We start from the raw sequence: 14,386 nt of genomic DNA on the forward strand, positions 1-14,386 counted from the left end.
GGCCTATATAGCTCATTGTGTTGCTGGTAGTTAGTTGATTGGAGGATCTTGCCCAACCCTGTGTTGAAGATACCAGGGTGTCGGCTTCAGCACCATGGAAGCATAGCTCCGTTCTGTGCAGCTCCTGCAGGTTAGTGTCAGTTCAGTCTGTCGTTTGCGCACGTGCAGTGAAATGCTTAATTACATGTAGGCCCCGACGCAAAGACATTGAGGGATCACCAAAACACAAACACAGAACAGCAGCAGCAGCAGCAACCACAGCTTAAATAACACACAACTTTAAAACAGCAAGTCAGCACAAGCAGTGTGAGAGGGGAAAAAACACATCAGTGTGAGCCAGAGCCAGGGGAAGAGTTCAGTAATCTGCCAGCCTGTGGGAAGACACTGTCTCTGAATCTGGAGGTTCATCCCTTTATGCTCCTGTAAGGCTTACCAGAGGGAAGGGGGGAGAAAGATGAGTAACCAGGGTGATTGTTCTCCTTAGCGATTCTTCCAGCCTTCCTGAGACAGCCAGTTGTAGAAATGTCCACAGTAGAGGGGAGCTGTACCCCGGTGATGGACTGGGTTGACCTGATCACCCCCTGTGATCAGACAACATGCTGCTGCCAGGCCACACAGTAATGCCACACTTGAGCACACTCTCAGCAGCACACCTGTAAAATGTAGTAGGGACAGCTAGAGATAGGCACATTTTTTTCACCTGTCTGAGGAAGTAAGGGCGCTGTTGTAGCTCCAGTTACATGCTGGGACCACGTTTAATCACTAGTAATGAAGGCACCCAGGGACTTGAATCTCTACAGCCACCCCACTGACGTGAATAGGGGTGTGGTCCCCACCCTGCTTTCTAGAATCGATGAGCAGCTCTTTGGTTTTGATGGCGCTGGGGGAGAGGTGATTGTCAAGGCACTCGTAGATGGAGTTGGAGCCGTGTCTGGCCACGCAATGGTGGGTAGGCAAGGAGAACAGCTTGGGGCTAAGCACCCAGCTCCTATATTGATGGTCAGCGAAGAAGAAAGCTTTCCATCGACCCTCACAGTCTGAGGGCTGCCAGTCAGGAAACCCATAGATAAGATAGATCACTTCATTGGCCATATACAATTTCTTGTATTAGGAATTTGTCTTTTTACATACCCCAGCTTGGTCTTCATGAGACACACAGACAGGGAGAGAGAAGCGTGGGGTCACGGCACAGGGTCAGCCATTGTACAGCACCCCTGGAGCAGTTGGGGTTAAGGGCCTTGCTCAGGGGCCCAACAGAGTAGCCTCCGCAGGATACAAACCGGCAACCTTCAGCCACAGGCGCAGGTCCTTAGCCACAGAGCCACCTACGCCCACATAATCCAGCTGCATAGAGAGGGGCTGTTACCCAGGACATTAAGCTTCCTGTCTAGTCTGGATGGAACTACAGATTTAAAGGCACAGCTGGAATCAATGAATAGCGTTCTGACGTGTGTCTTTATCACCCGAACGAGCCAGGGCAGTGTGAAGAGCCAGGGAAACAGCGTCGCCAGCGGGCCTGTTACGCCGGTATGCAAACTGCAGGGGGCCTACGCACTCGGGTACCATAGTGTTACTGTGCCTCATGACCAGCCTTTCCAAGCATTTCATTACGGCCGATGTGAGCGCTACTGCTCTGTAATCATTATAATAGGTCGCAGTATTTTTCTTTGGCCCTGGTTTAATGGTGGTTTTCTTGAAACACACGGGAACGGAAGATTAAATATTTCACGGGAAGTGAAATATTAAAAAATATCTGTAAAAACCGTGGCCAACTGGTCGGCACAGGACGGAAGGACCCGTCCGGGAACACTGTCCGGACCTGTCGCCTTCTTTACGTTCACCCGCCAGACGCCTCACTCCTGCCTGGCTTGCGTAGGTCAGTCTGCGACATTTCTTGTAGGACCAGGCTGGGTATCTGTGATCTGGAAACGCCGTGTTGTTCTGTTAAAGAAAAAGCGAAACGTTGTTCGTACGAACACTGGCGCCATCTGCTGGGCAACGTCCGATACTGCAGAGTAGTGGCGTCCCGCGCGTTTCCTAGAAGGAAGAACTGCAGAAGCTCACGTATTAGCTGCTGTACGCACTCGTGTTCAACTGGAATGACGGATAGGATCCTGTGGTCTAACTGTGGTCCGCGTATGGCAGGAGCATTCTTGTTACAGCTCCGAAGTGTCTGTACAATATCGGAGTGTGTATGTTGAATCAAGATGTTTGTCTTCCATTCGAATAGTTCGAGTTCCTCAGAGTACTTCCCAATGTGTAGTTTTCATGTGCTGCCTGTCGCGACGTAGCAGAGATTTTCAAAATATGGGAAGCAGCGGGGGCACTGGGATAAGGAACTACAAAACACCGCTGTGGAAAACGACGTCATCAGCCTGTAACCAAACCGCCTCTCCGCTTCTTCCTACGTGGCGCTCGCTGCGAGGGGGCGCGCGCTCGCCGCGTGAGAAGCGGACCCTGCTGGCTCGCGCTCAGCCCTGCCGACCCGGACCGACCCGGACCGTGCGAGCGGGCTGAGAAGGGCCCGGCTCCACCCGGGGCCGCCGAGAGGAACCGCGCCGCCCGGTTCAGCGCCCGCTCGCCCAGATGTTGGCTGCGGGCAGCAGGCGCTGCGCCTCTCGCCCGCCCTCGTTTTAATCTGTTTGTGTTTTTTTTAAAACTCCGTCGTATTTTAACTGGCACGGCGATGAGTGTCGAGGAGGAGCACGACGACCTGTTCCCGGCGGACTGCCGCCTCTTCTCGGACTCGTTCTCGGAGGAGCGCGCGTACCGCTTCAGCGGGCAGGAGCTGCGGATCTGCCAGGAGTTCAGCGCCAGCCTCGGCGTGGCCGCTCCGGTCTGGGAGGCGGTGAGTGGGGGGCTGGGGGGGGGTCACAACTTGGGACGCTGGCACCGAAAAACGTCCCTTTAAAGTTAACCTGGATAAAATGACTGTGTTGGTTTCTCGCTTTTCCTACGGACTTGCATGTTGGACCGTGGGAATACCATTTCATCCCGAGGTGGAAGTTCGCGCAGCGCAGTGTTCCCGGAGACGGCTTTAGCCCGGTCTGCCGGTAGGGGGCGTGTGTGGGACGTCTGCTTGCTTGCAGTCGACGCCTGAACTGAGCCTGCTCCTGTTCTGTCTCTGCCCAGGCTCTCTGTCTGTGCCGGTACTTCGAGGAGCAGCAGTTCGACTTTGCAGGGAGGCGTGTGATTGAGCTCGGATCGGGGACTGGCATTGTGGGCATCTTGGCTGCTCGTCTGGGTAATACAACTCACTGTGCCTGCCTGAACCCCAACTCTGACCTGTCTCGAGCCCTTACCCCTACCCTCCCTGACCCCTACTGTCTCCCTCGAACCCAGACCACACCCCTGTCCCTGACCCCTACTGTCTCCCTCGAACCCAGACCACACCCCTATCCCTGACCCCTACTGTCTCCCTCGAACCCAGACCACACCACTCTCCTCCCTGACCCCAGCCTGACCCCTACTGTCTCCCTCGAACCCAGACCACACCCCTCTCCTCCCTGACCCCTACTGTCTCCCTCGAACCCAGACCACACCCCTATCCCTGTCCCCAGCCTGACCCCTACTGTCTCCCTCGAACCCAGACCACACCCCTCTCCTCCCTGACCCCAGCCTGACCCCTACTGTCTCCCTCGAACCCAGACCACACCCCTCTCCTCCCTGACCCCTACTGTCTCCCTCGAACCCAGACCACACCCCTATCCCTGTCCCCTGCCTGACCCCTTCTGTCTCCCTCGATCCCAGACCACACCCCTATCCCTGACCCCAGCCTGACCCCTACTGTCTCCCTCGAACCCAGACCACACCCCTATCCCTGACCCCTACTGTCTCCCTCGAACCCAGACCACACCACTCTCCTCCCTGACCCCAGCCTGACCCCTACTGTCTCCCTCGAACCCAGACCACACCCCTGTCCTCCCTGTCCCCAGCCCGACCCCTCTCCCTGTCCCCAGTCTGACCCCTACTCGAACCCTGACCAGTCCCTCACCGAGCCGTGTTCCGCCCCCTGCAGGTGCGGCAGTGACGCTGACGGACCTCCCGCATGCCCTCCCCCAGCTGCAGCGCAACGTCTCGGCTAACCAGCCCGCCCCCTGCTGGCCCCACCCCCCCTCGGTGCGCGCGCTCAGCTGGGGGCGCGACCACGCCCACTTCCCCTCCGACTGGGACCTCGTCCTGGGGGCAGACATCGTGTACGCGCGGGACACCTACCCGCTGCTGCTAGCCACGCTGCGCCACCTGTGCCAGCAGGGGGCAGTGCTGTACCTGGCGTCCGAGATGCGGCAGGAGCATGGCACACCGGAGTTCTTAACAGAGCTGCTGCCCGGGAGCTTCCACACCGAGCTGCTGCACCAAGACGACCAGCTCAACATCAGCATCTACCGCGGCACGCTGCGGGGCGCAGGGACACTGAGAGAGAGAGACGGGGCTCTGGGACACTGAGAGAGAGAGACAGGGCTCTGCAGGGCGCAGGGACACCGAGAGAGAGAGACGGGGCTCTGTGGGGTGCACTGGGACACCGAAAGAGAGAGACGGGGCTCTGTGGGGTGCACTGGGACACCGAGAGAGAGAGACGGGGCTCTGTGGGGCACGCTGGGACAACAGAGCTGGGCACCTCTTCTGACACAGAAGCCCCACTGGACTGACATTCACAGACATCATGCCTATTTGCCTACTGTTGTGCTACACTTTCATGTGGCTTTTTTAGAAGCTTTTTAACCGTTTCTTTCTGTCTGTACACTTTAATCTTTTTCTAAAGTTTTGATATAAGTTTTGTAACTGTTTCTTTCTACAGTGTCAGCTGCCCTGGTCAGGGCGTGAGGTAAGCTGCTAATAAACTGCTCAAAACAGAGTTGGACCCTGGTGCTGTGTCTTTGGGCCTGGTGCTGTGTCATTGGGTTTCACACTGGCTACGAAGGCAAGGAGCTCACGTGTGATAACTGCACCTGTTCTTACGAACCAAAACATTAGAGAATCCAAATGGATCCCATGCCCACACTCTCCTGCCCTGTTACTCCAACAGGAATCCACACTCTCCTGCCCTGTTACTCCAACAGGAATCCACACTCTCCTGCCCTGTTACTCCAACAGGAATCCACACTCTCCTGCCCTGTTACTCCAATAGGAATCCACACTCTCCTGCCCTGTTACTCCAATAGGAATCCACACTCTCCTGCCTTGTTACTCCAACAGGGATCCACACTCTCCTGCCCTGTTACTCCAACAAGAACCACATTCTCCTGCCCTGTTACTCCCACAGGAATCCTCACTCTCCTGTCCCGTTACTCCAACAGTAATCCTCACTCTCCTGTCCCGTTACTCCAACAGGAATCCACACTCTCCTGCCCTGTTACTCCAACAGGAATCCACACTCTCCTGTCCTTTTACTCCCACAGGAATCCTCATTCCTGTCCAATTATTCACAAATCCACTCTCTCCTACCCCATTACTCCCACCTGAAAACACATATTGCTGGCCCATTACTCTCAAATCCACACGCCCCTGCCCTATTGCTCTGACAAGAATCCAAACTCTGCTGCCCAGTTACTCACAATTCCACATTCCCTTGACCATGCATTCAGAAAGGAATTCAGTCTCTCCCTGCTGATGTAGGGAGTTTCTGTTCAGAGAATAAATCCTGTTTGTTCCGCTGAAGAACTATGGTAAAAGACAGAGCCCAGCTCCTGGACTAACTGACCGCTGTGTGACCCTTAATTTCTAAAGCACCGGCCACTGCACTAACAGTAGGACAGCAGATGAGCAGCAAAAAACACAACTTTCAAGCTCAACTCGTGAATGTTTTGGCCAGCACCCTAATATTGCAAGGGCTCTCCCTGTGTCCCCGCAGTGGGGTGCAGAGTGGCGTCCCGTCTGGGCAGCAGGACAAAGAGACGAGGCTGAGTGCCACAAGCCCAGACAATGGGGGCAGAGTGCTGAGGTCAGCTCTGGAGGGCTGCTGTTGTTTTTGATCACTACGAGAGTGTGTTTGTGAGAGAGAGAGTGTGTATTTGACTGTGTGTGCGTGAGAAAGAGTGTGTATCTGACTGTGTGATTGTGAGAGAGAGAGTGTGTATCTGACTGTGTGTTTGTGAGAGAATGTGTACTTGTGTGTGTGTGAGAGGGAGAGTGTGAGAGAGAGTGTGATAAAGTGTGAGAGAGATTGTGTGTATGAGATTTTTAATGTATGTGAAATATTATAAGTGTGAGAGATTGTGTGTGAGTGTGTGAAATATTGTGAGTGTGTGATTGTGAGTGTGAGAGTTCATGTGTGTGAGCGAGTGTGTGAAATATTGTGAGTGTGTGAGACATTGTGTACTGTATGTGTGTATTGTGAGTGTGTGATTGTGTGTGTCGGTGGTTTTTCATCTCCGCCTCTCTCAGGGGGAGTTGGTGTGGACCAGTGTGTGTTTGACACCTACTAAATATGAACTTAATTAAAGAATTCCTGGCTGCTTGTTTTAATTAGAGGTGTCGAAGCTGACGAGGGGACGTTCCCGAAAGTCTGGCGGGAGGGTATTTGCAGCTGAGGGGGGGTGGCCTGCCTCTTGGTTTAAAAGCCTTTGCGGCTCAGCGCAAGTCCAGACAGTCCGATCAGCCCGGCGAGGCACCAGGACAGCGGGACAGCAGGACAGCGCCTGGAGCAGACAGACCTGCGGCTCCTGGCCTCCAGGTCCGTGTGATGCTCTTGCATTCTGCTTTGTGCGTGAGGCTGTGCTGGGGCACATTCAGGGAGGTAAGGGCTTTGCAAATTATCATGTGCAGCCAAATCTGCCCAGTGTCACGGAGAGAGTGAGAGCTGGAGAGGCTGTTTAATTATTAATAGTCATTAATATTATTATTAACACTAATAGTAATATAAACAAAATTTGATATCAATAAAATACTTAATCCCTGCATCACTATGTCTGAGTCCCAGCATGGCAATGTCTCCCAGCAGAGCAGTGACCACACAGACAGCCTCGGGGTCTGTGGTCAGGGAGCTCCAGGTTAGTGTTTCTGTGCTGTGTTGAATTGTGTTCTAGATTCGTTTGGGCTCTCGAGTTCCATATCAGTTCTGGACCCCTGAGTGATGGAGTTCTGGACAGGCCCGGCGGGGCAGCAGGCCTGGGACCCCAGATTCGGGGTAGAAGTGGGGCGATACGGGTGAGTATCCACGCCGTCAACGCGCTGCGTGCAAGAGGCAGAGAGAGGCGCTGTCACAGTGTACCAGTACGGGAGAGAGAGATTCATTGTTCCTCCTCCAGCTCTATAAACACACTGGACTTTGCTATCTTAGCTGATGGAGCAGATTGTCTGCACTGACCCTGACAGGATCGCCTGCAGGGTCAGGGTGCTTTTAGTGCTTTCGGCTGATCAGTTCATACCACAGCCCCAGTGCAGCGGTTTTGCTGAGCACCACAGGAAATCAGTGCCGCTGCAGTCTGGTTTATGAGTTTATGACAGCAGTGCCACTCCTTGTGTAAACATCCGCTTCCTGAGTGAGCGTCTGTGTGAGGCCCTGCATGCACACAGAGCCAAGCCGTACCAAGGTCAGGTGTGGCTATGGCTGCTGCACTCTTCTGCCTGCTGTGTCACAGCTGTGATATTTCCACTCACAGCATCCCCACACGCAGACACCCCACTCCACACACACTCACACCCCACACACACTCACATGTACACACTCTTACCCCACTCCACACACATTCACCACACACACACACTCAAACCCCACTCACACTCAAACCCCACTACAAATACACATTTGTCCCACTACACAAACTCATGCCCCACTCCACACACACTCACCCCACACATATACTCATACCCCACTACACACACACACTGACATTACACACACACTCATTCCACACACGCTCATACCCCACTCTACACACACTCATACCCCACTCCACACACTCATATCCCACTACACACACACTCATACCCCACTCCACACACCCCACATACACAGTGCCCCATTAAATGGCTTGGGCTCTGCAGGAAGTGGCCAGGGCTCTGTGGGAAGTGGCCTGGGCCCTACAGGAAGTGGCCAGGGCTCTGTGGGAAGTGGCCTGGGCTCTACGGGAAGTGGCTTGGGCTCTGTAGGAAGTGGCCTGGGCACTGCAGGAAGTGGCTTGGGCTCTGTAGGAAGTGGTCTGGGCACTGCAGGAAGTGGCCTGGGCCCTACAGGAAGTGGCCAGGGTTCTGAGCAGGAGAGCATCTGTCTCAGAGCTGCTCTGTTGTTCCAGATGCCCAGAGGAGAGATTCCAGCTGGAGCCTGATGGGCTGCCAGCTCTCAGCTCCTGGACCGTCCCAGGATCACGAAGAGGGGGAGTCCTGCAGGACTACACCAACTGGGCAGCCTGCCCCCTCCCTCCCCGCTGGCCCTTCACCCTGGACCGTCAGCCTGGAGACCCCAGGAAAGCCGAGGTGCCGGGGCGGGAGAGGAAGTGGGGGCTGCTGGAGGGAGTGACCCGGGAGCGGGAGGCAGAGATCGGGGTGCAGAGAGAGGGGTCGGGACAGCGGAGGGAGCCGTGCAGCCCAAGCCGGCGCAGGGTGGAGCGGAGGAGCCAGAGTGACAGCTACCGGCAGCTGGAGGCCTGGGCCGCCCGCTACTGGCACTCTCTGCCCAGGAAGCGGCACCAGGAGGCGGGCTCCTGGGGGCCCCAGACATGGGGGGGGCAGGAGAGCGGGAGGTTGTCGCAGTGGGGTGCCAGGGAGGGTGGGCCACTACGCCAGGGGGTGCCCAGTGCTGGTCCTCCTGCATCCCTGCGCCGGGGGGTTTATCCAGAGGAACAGAGGACAGTGAACCCCTACCTCAGCCTGCCTCGGCCCCAGAGCCTGCAGCGCCGCAGGGGGCCGGAGAGCAAAGAGAACCAGCCCGGGCGGCTTGGCCGGAGGCTGTTTAGCCAGCCCCCTTCTTACGTGCCACCGCCACCCTACAGCTCCCCCCACAGGACGGTGCGGCAACAGGAGCAGGCAGAGAAGAGGGAAGTGAAGAGACCTGGGGTCCCCGGAATAGACAGACCCCCATCGGAGTGGGAGCAGCACCCCCATGGCCCTGCCAGCCCCCCTCCTGGGACCTGGAGGAGCGAGAGGGAGAGCGAGGCAGGGGAGGAACGGACAGAGAGAAAGAAAATGGAGAGACCAGGTCTTGAAAGCTGGCCTGAGCAGGCTGGGTACAGTACCTGGGGAGGGCCCAGCACGCTCCCTAAACCACCGCTAGGGAGCGCCACCCAGGCAGAGCACCCCAGAAACGCACAGGTGGGGGGCAGGCCAGGGGAGGGGGAACCTGAAGTCTCCAGCACCACTAAGACCAAGACGAAGAGGAAGAGCCCAAGGGAGACCGTGTTCTGCCTGGTGTCCCAGCCGGGGGACTCTGCATCCTTCCCAGAAGCCTCAAAATCCTTTTCTCTTCCGAGACCCAGACCCTCAGCCCTGCCCAGTCGGGGGGGCACTGGGGTGGGATCTCTGGGGGGTGCAGGGCAGGAAAAGAGCGAGAGAGCTTCCCACAGCAGAGACAGAGCTTGCGCAGGGCCGGACCCCAGTTTTCTGGGGGGTACCTTCCCCCAGGCTCGTTCGCCTCCTCTGGGGCTTGGTAGCAGCTCCAGTGCCCAGCCCGGCCCGGCTCTGATGGACAGCTGGCCTGCAGGCGCTCAACAGGACGAGCTGCTCCGAGCCGTCCAGAGGGAGCCCACAGTCCCGGCGGACAGCTGGGATCTAAAATTCCAGACTGTGCCGCGGCGGAGAGGCAGGGAGAGGAAGAGAGCTGTCATGACAGGGGTGGAAGCCAGAGAACATGGCACGCTGTCAGCCCCCAGGACAAGAGGACAGCAGGCCGACGGTCCAGACCGGCTCCGGTTCCCCCTCTGGAGAGAGCCCAGCTGCCTGGCCCAGCCCCGGAATTCTCCTTCCCCGCAGGGAGGGACAGGAGACCAGAAGGTAGCGGGAAAGCCAGGAAAAGTCAGGAGCGATTACTACAGCGCAGACAGCAAAGATCAGACTCATTTTCCAAGCCAGGAAGACAAAAGTCAGAACATATACGACTGTGCAAAGGGCAAATTCCCAAGCAAGCCCTGTTCAGATCGCAGCAAAACAGTGAGGGATTCCTGCCTGGAAGCTGGCAAAGCCCTGATCGATAATCCCAGCGAGAGCAGGGCAGGAAATGGGGAAGGGCAGGCGTCAGACCGAGGGGAGAACACAGAGCGAGAACCTGACAGCACCCCCATCAGAAACGGATTCCTGGTCATTGACGCCACCTGTGTTGTAGTCCGGGCTGAATTCATCGTTCCACCCCAAAAAGAGCACGTCAGGTACTTAAACTCAGCCAGCTCCGGGGCGCCTGCTGACACAGAGCCCTGTACAGACAGCAGCCGTTGCCCGGGTCAGCCTGAGTCAAAGGCTGCCGCTCTGAGCCACAGTCCACCCGCTGGCGGAGGAGACACGGGGGACCCTTCGCCCAGCAGGGGGCCCCAGTGGTCTGATCTGCTGCCAAACCACACTTTGAGCAATGACCCCAGGGACACTCCCAGAACACGACGCCTGCAGGAATCCACTGACAGGGGGCCAAGGGAAGTTCTCAGTCCCCTCCCCACTGGTCCGCGGATCACTGCCAATGAAACTTTGGAAGAGCGAGCCGTGAGGATCTTGGGAATCCCCCTCCAGGATTCGGGGTCCAACCTGGGGGGCGTCTCCTGCCCGATTTCCGAGAGAGAGCCGTTAACAAGCAAACCCATGTGGTTGGACACCCTAGAGCAGCCTGGTGTCCAGGCGCCTGTCAATGACTTGGGCCAGGCTGACACCTGGGAGGCTGAGAAGACAGTGGAACTGTCAGGGCAGGACGCCTGTCTGCTCACAGCTGAGATCCAGCTGCACAGAAGCTCCAGCAGACTTGTGAAGGGAGAGGACAGTGTCTCTGGTTTGGAGACAGCAGAGACACGGGACAGTGTATCTGCTTTAGCACCAGCAGAGACAGAGGGCAGTGTGTCCAGTTTGGAAACAGCAGAAACAGGGGACAGTGTCTCTGGATTAGCAACAGCAGAAACAGGGGACAGCGTCTCTGATTTAGAAACAGAAGAAACAGGGGACAGCGTGTCCAGTTTGGAGAGGGATGAGACAGGAGACAGTGTATCCAGTTTGGAAACAGCAGAAACAGGAGACAGTGTCTCTGCCTTAGCAACAGTAGAGAAAGGGGATAGTGTCTCTGGTTTGGAGACAGCAGAGACAGAAGACGCTGTCTCTGCCTTAGCAACAGTAGAGACAGGGCATAGTGTCTCTGGTTTGGAGACAGCAGAGACAGAGGACAGTGTCTCTGCTTTGGAAACAGCAGGAACAGGGGATAGTGACTCTGGGTTGGAGACAGCAGAGACAGAGGACAGTGTGTGCGGTCTGGAGACAGCAGAGCCAGAGAACAGAGAAGCGCCTCTCAGATACGCATGCCTTTCACTGGAAGGAACGCAGGAACTACCCAAGGACAAAAAGACTGTCTGCAAGGGAGAGTCCTTAGCTCTTCCTCTGCTCAACCCAGAGGAGATTTACTCCTCCTCTCCCACTCCCTGTCTCTCTCACTCTCCTTGTCCCCCCTTCTCTTCCTGTCCTAGTAACCCTCCCTGCCCAATGCCTGGCTCTCCTCAATCCCATTCACCCTCCCAGTCTCCCTCCCTGTCTCCTTCCCAGTCTCCCTTCCTGTCTCCTTCCCAGTCTCCATCCCTGTCTCTTTCCCAGTCTCCCTCCCAGTCTCCCTCCCTGTCTCCTTCCCAGTCTCCCTCCCTGTCTCCTCCCCAGTCTCCCTCCCTGTCTCCCTCCCTGTCTCCCTCCCAGTCTCCTTTCCATTCTCCCTCCCTGTCTCTTTCCCAGTCTCCCTCCCTCTCTCCTTCTGCTGCCAGGTGCCACAGCCCTGACACCCATTTCCAGGGGAGGGTGCTTCGCTCTTGCCCCCTGCCCCATCCTCCACCTCCTCCTCCCCTACCCAGGAAGCGGTCTTCTTACCCCAAGACCCTCAGGGAGGCAGTCTTCCGCATTCGCAGGCATACCGCCCCCGATTCGGAAACCGAGGAGGAAGAGGAGTGGGCAGAGCACTGGGAGCATGGAGAGAGGATGGGGAAAGAGATGGACAATTCTGAGGTGTCTTCTTTTGGGGCTAGAAGCGAAGAGTCAGGACCTCAAGGCTCTCAAAGCCCAGAGGTTCAAGGACCAGATGAGACTGGCATGTCAGAAGAGATGGGATCTCTGGAAATCTCCAGGAGGGGGGAGGAGTTACAGGGGGATATGGGGGAGGGGCTACAGAGGGATGTAGGGGGGAGACTACAGATTGATGTGGGGGAGGGGCTAAATAATGATATGCGGGAGGGGCTACAGAGGGATGTAGGGGGGGAACTACAGATTGATGTGGGGGAAGGGCTACAGTGGGATGTGGGGGAGGGGCTACAGAGGGATGTGGGGGAAGGGCTACAGATTGTTGTGGGGGGGTGGCTACAGAGGGATATGGGGGAGGGGCTACAGGGGGATGTAGGGGAGGGGCTACAGATTGATATGGGGGGGTGGCTACAGAGGGATGTAGGGGAGGGCCTACAGATTGATGTGGGGGAGGGTCTTAAGAGTGATATGGGGGAGAGGTTACAGAGGGATATGGGGGAGGGGCTACAGAGGGATGTAGGTGAGGGGCTACAGAATGATATGGGGGGGTGGCTACAGAGGGATGTAGGGGAGGGGCTACAGTGGAGTCTGGGGAAGGGGTTACTAGGTAGCCTGAAGGAGGAGCTTCGAAATGAGCTGGGGGCAGAGCTATGTGGGAGCCCAGGGGAGGGATTGCCGGAAGGGTTCCAAGAAGCTCTGTGGGAGAGTCTGCAGGACAGTCTGGGGGAGCAGATAAAAGGAAGGGCAGAGGAAGCCGATGCGCTGTCCTGCAGCAGCTCCGACAGTCACACCTCCCGGGACACTGTGATCATGGGTCAGCCAGCGTCCTTTGGCAGGGAGGAAGGGAAGGAGGATGGAAGTTTTGGGGAGCCAGAGGCACGTGTGGGGAGCAGAACTGGGGAGATGGATAGGGAGATGGAAAGGGGTGTAGGAGTAAAGGGTGAGAAAGAGTCTCCGAATGAGGGGTCTGGTCTGGGAGGCAGTGTCTGGGAACAAGAGAGAGAGCAGCTGGGAAGTCCTGGAGAACCAGAGCCTGAGGTGTTTGAGATGAAGAGAGGGCAGGAGGAGGATGAGGAGGAGAGCGGGGATCTGGGGCCCCCTGAAACAGGGCTAGGAGGAGAAGAGGAAGCTGGGGTGCCCAGAGAGGGGGAGAGTCAACACAGCAAGAGGCACCCTGATGGAGAAGAGGAGGGGGGCTTGCGAGGGGCTGTAAGGGACAGCAGTGAGGCGGGAGCAGGGTGTGTGGACACCACTCGAGGCAGAGGAGGTGCTGAGGAAGAGCTGGACCAGGAGGAGGGAAGGCAGGGAGAAAGTGGGGTGTACAGCCATGAGGCTAACGAGGGTGAGGGGGGTGCGGATCCTGACGGGGAGCCGAGAGGGAATGATGACAGGGGGCAGGAGAGCAGCAGCACTGGGGCTGATGGGAAACCAGGGGAGCTGGTCAGTGCAGGAGGGGCCGGTGAGCGTGACAAAGAGAAGAGCCTGGGATCGCCTGGCCATCACTCGCGGGCTCCGTCAACCCCGCTGGCTGCCGTGACGACTGAAGCTTTGGACCCCGGGCCACAGCAGCAAGACCCTGATTGGCCCACTCCACTGAAGGACCGCCCCCTGTGTGGGTCTGAAGGGACGAAGGGGGATGGACCGCCCACAGAGAATCAGGGGGCGCTTTACTGGCATCAGGAGGAGGCAGCCAACCCCTGCATCGCAGAAATCCTGCGGCAGCTGAGAGAGACGGAGTGGGCTCTGTTTGGAGGAGAGTAGACTGTGACAGCCTGAGACTTGCTATCTGTGTCCATCTTCTCTGAGGTCACAGCATGTCCAGTAATCAGACAATCATCACCACAGCAGTGACGGGATCCCTATTCCTGCAGGCTGGGTACAGGACTCACACTGAGAACACCCTCCTTCTGACCTCTGACCTGGGATCCTTCTGAACCAGGACACGCAGAGAGCTGTGAGCGTGAGCTCTGGTCTCCTCTCCCTGCGCCGGTGACTCAGACAGGACAGGGCTAATTACACCTTTGCTCCAAATGACGTTTGCTGCGGTTGGGTAATTACCCAGTTACCCCCAGATCATTCCAGTAGGCTTTCGTTTATTGCCCTTGGAAGTACCCATGTGGACGTGCTCAAACCTGTGTGCGCCAGACGTGCTGGCCTTGTGTATTGTAGCAGAAGCACTCCCGGTGCACAGCAGTCTGAGCCGGCCCGGAGGTCACTTCGGCTGGCAGGTCGCACCAGAGCCCAGCAGTGCGTGAAACCCGACCCG

At 57.0% G+C, this 14,386-nt stretch overlaps 2 protein-coding genes across 2 annotated transcripts; both read left to right on the forward strand.

Moving 5' to 3' along the window:
- The first annotated feature begins 2,028 nt into the window (after positions 1-2,028).
- On the forward strand, positions 2,029-4,855 carry LOC148841584 (EEF1A lysine methyltransferase 3-like). Its single transcript, XM_088923899.1, has 3 exons — positions 2,029-2,848; positions 3,133-3,244; positions 4,019-4,855. The coding sequence occupies exons 1-3, from the start codon at positions 2,687-2,689 to the stop codon at positions 4,444-4,446; spliced, it is 702 nt and encodes a 233-aa protein (XP_088780025.1). The 5' UTR covers positions 2,029-2,686; the 3' UTR covers positions 4,447-4,855.
- A 2,217-nt stretch (positions 4,856-7,072) lies between these two features.
- On the forward strand, positions 7,073-13,881 carry LOC148841585 (uncharacterized). Its single transcript, XM_088912849.1, has 4 exons — positions 7,073-7,146; positions 8,235-11,040; positions 11,245-12,455; positions 12,537-13,881. The coding sequence occupies exons 1-4, from the start codon at positions 7,073-7,075 to the stop codon at positions 13,879-13,881; spliced, it is 5,436 nt and encodes a 1,811-aa protein (XP_088768975.1).
- The last annotated feature ends 505 nt before the right edge of the window (positions 13,882-14,386 follow it).

This window comes from Atractosteus spatula, chromosome 1 (genome assembly GCF_055471065.1).
Source record: "Atractosteus spatula isolate fAtrSpa1 chromosome 1, fAtrSpa1.hap1, whole genome shotgun sequence".
Lineage (NCBI taxonomy): Eukaryota > Metazoa > Chordata > Actinopteri > Semionotiformes > Lepisosteidae > Atractosteus > Atractosteus spatula.

Coding starts and splice junctions, on each gene's coding strand:
- LOC148841584 (XM_088923899.1), top strand. CDS start 2,687: ATGAGTGTCGAGGAGGAGCACGACGACCTGTTCCCGGCGGACTGCCGC. Junction 2,849..3,132: donor CCGCTCCGGTCTGGGAGGCG/GTGAGTGGGGGG, acceptor GTCTCTGCCCAG/GCTCTCTGTCTGTGCCGGTA. Junction 3,245..4,018: donor CATCTTGGCTGCTCGTCTGG/GTAATACAACTC, acceptor CGCCCCCTGCAG/GTGCGGCAGTGACGCTGACG.
- LOC148841585 (XM_088912849.1), top strand. CDS start 7,073: ATGGAGTTCTGGACAGGCCCGGCGGGGCAGCAGGCCTGGGACCCCAGA. Junction 7,147..8,234: donor GTAGAAGTGGGGCGATACGG/GTGAGTATCCAC, acceptor CTGTTGTTCCAG/ATGCCCAGAGGAGAGATTCC. Junction 12,456..12,536: donor CAGATTGTTGTGGGGGGGTG/GCTACAGAGGGA, acceptor GTGGCTACAGAG/GGATGTAGGGGAGGGCCTAC.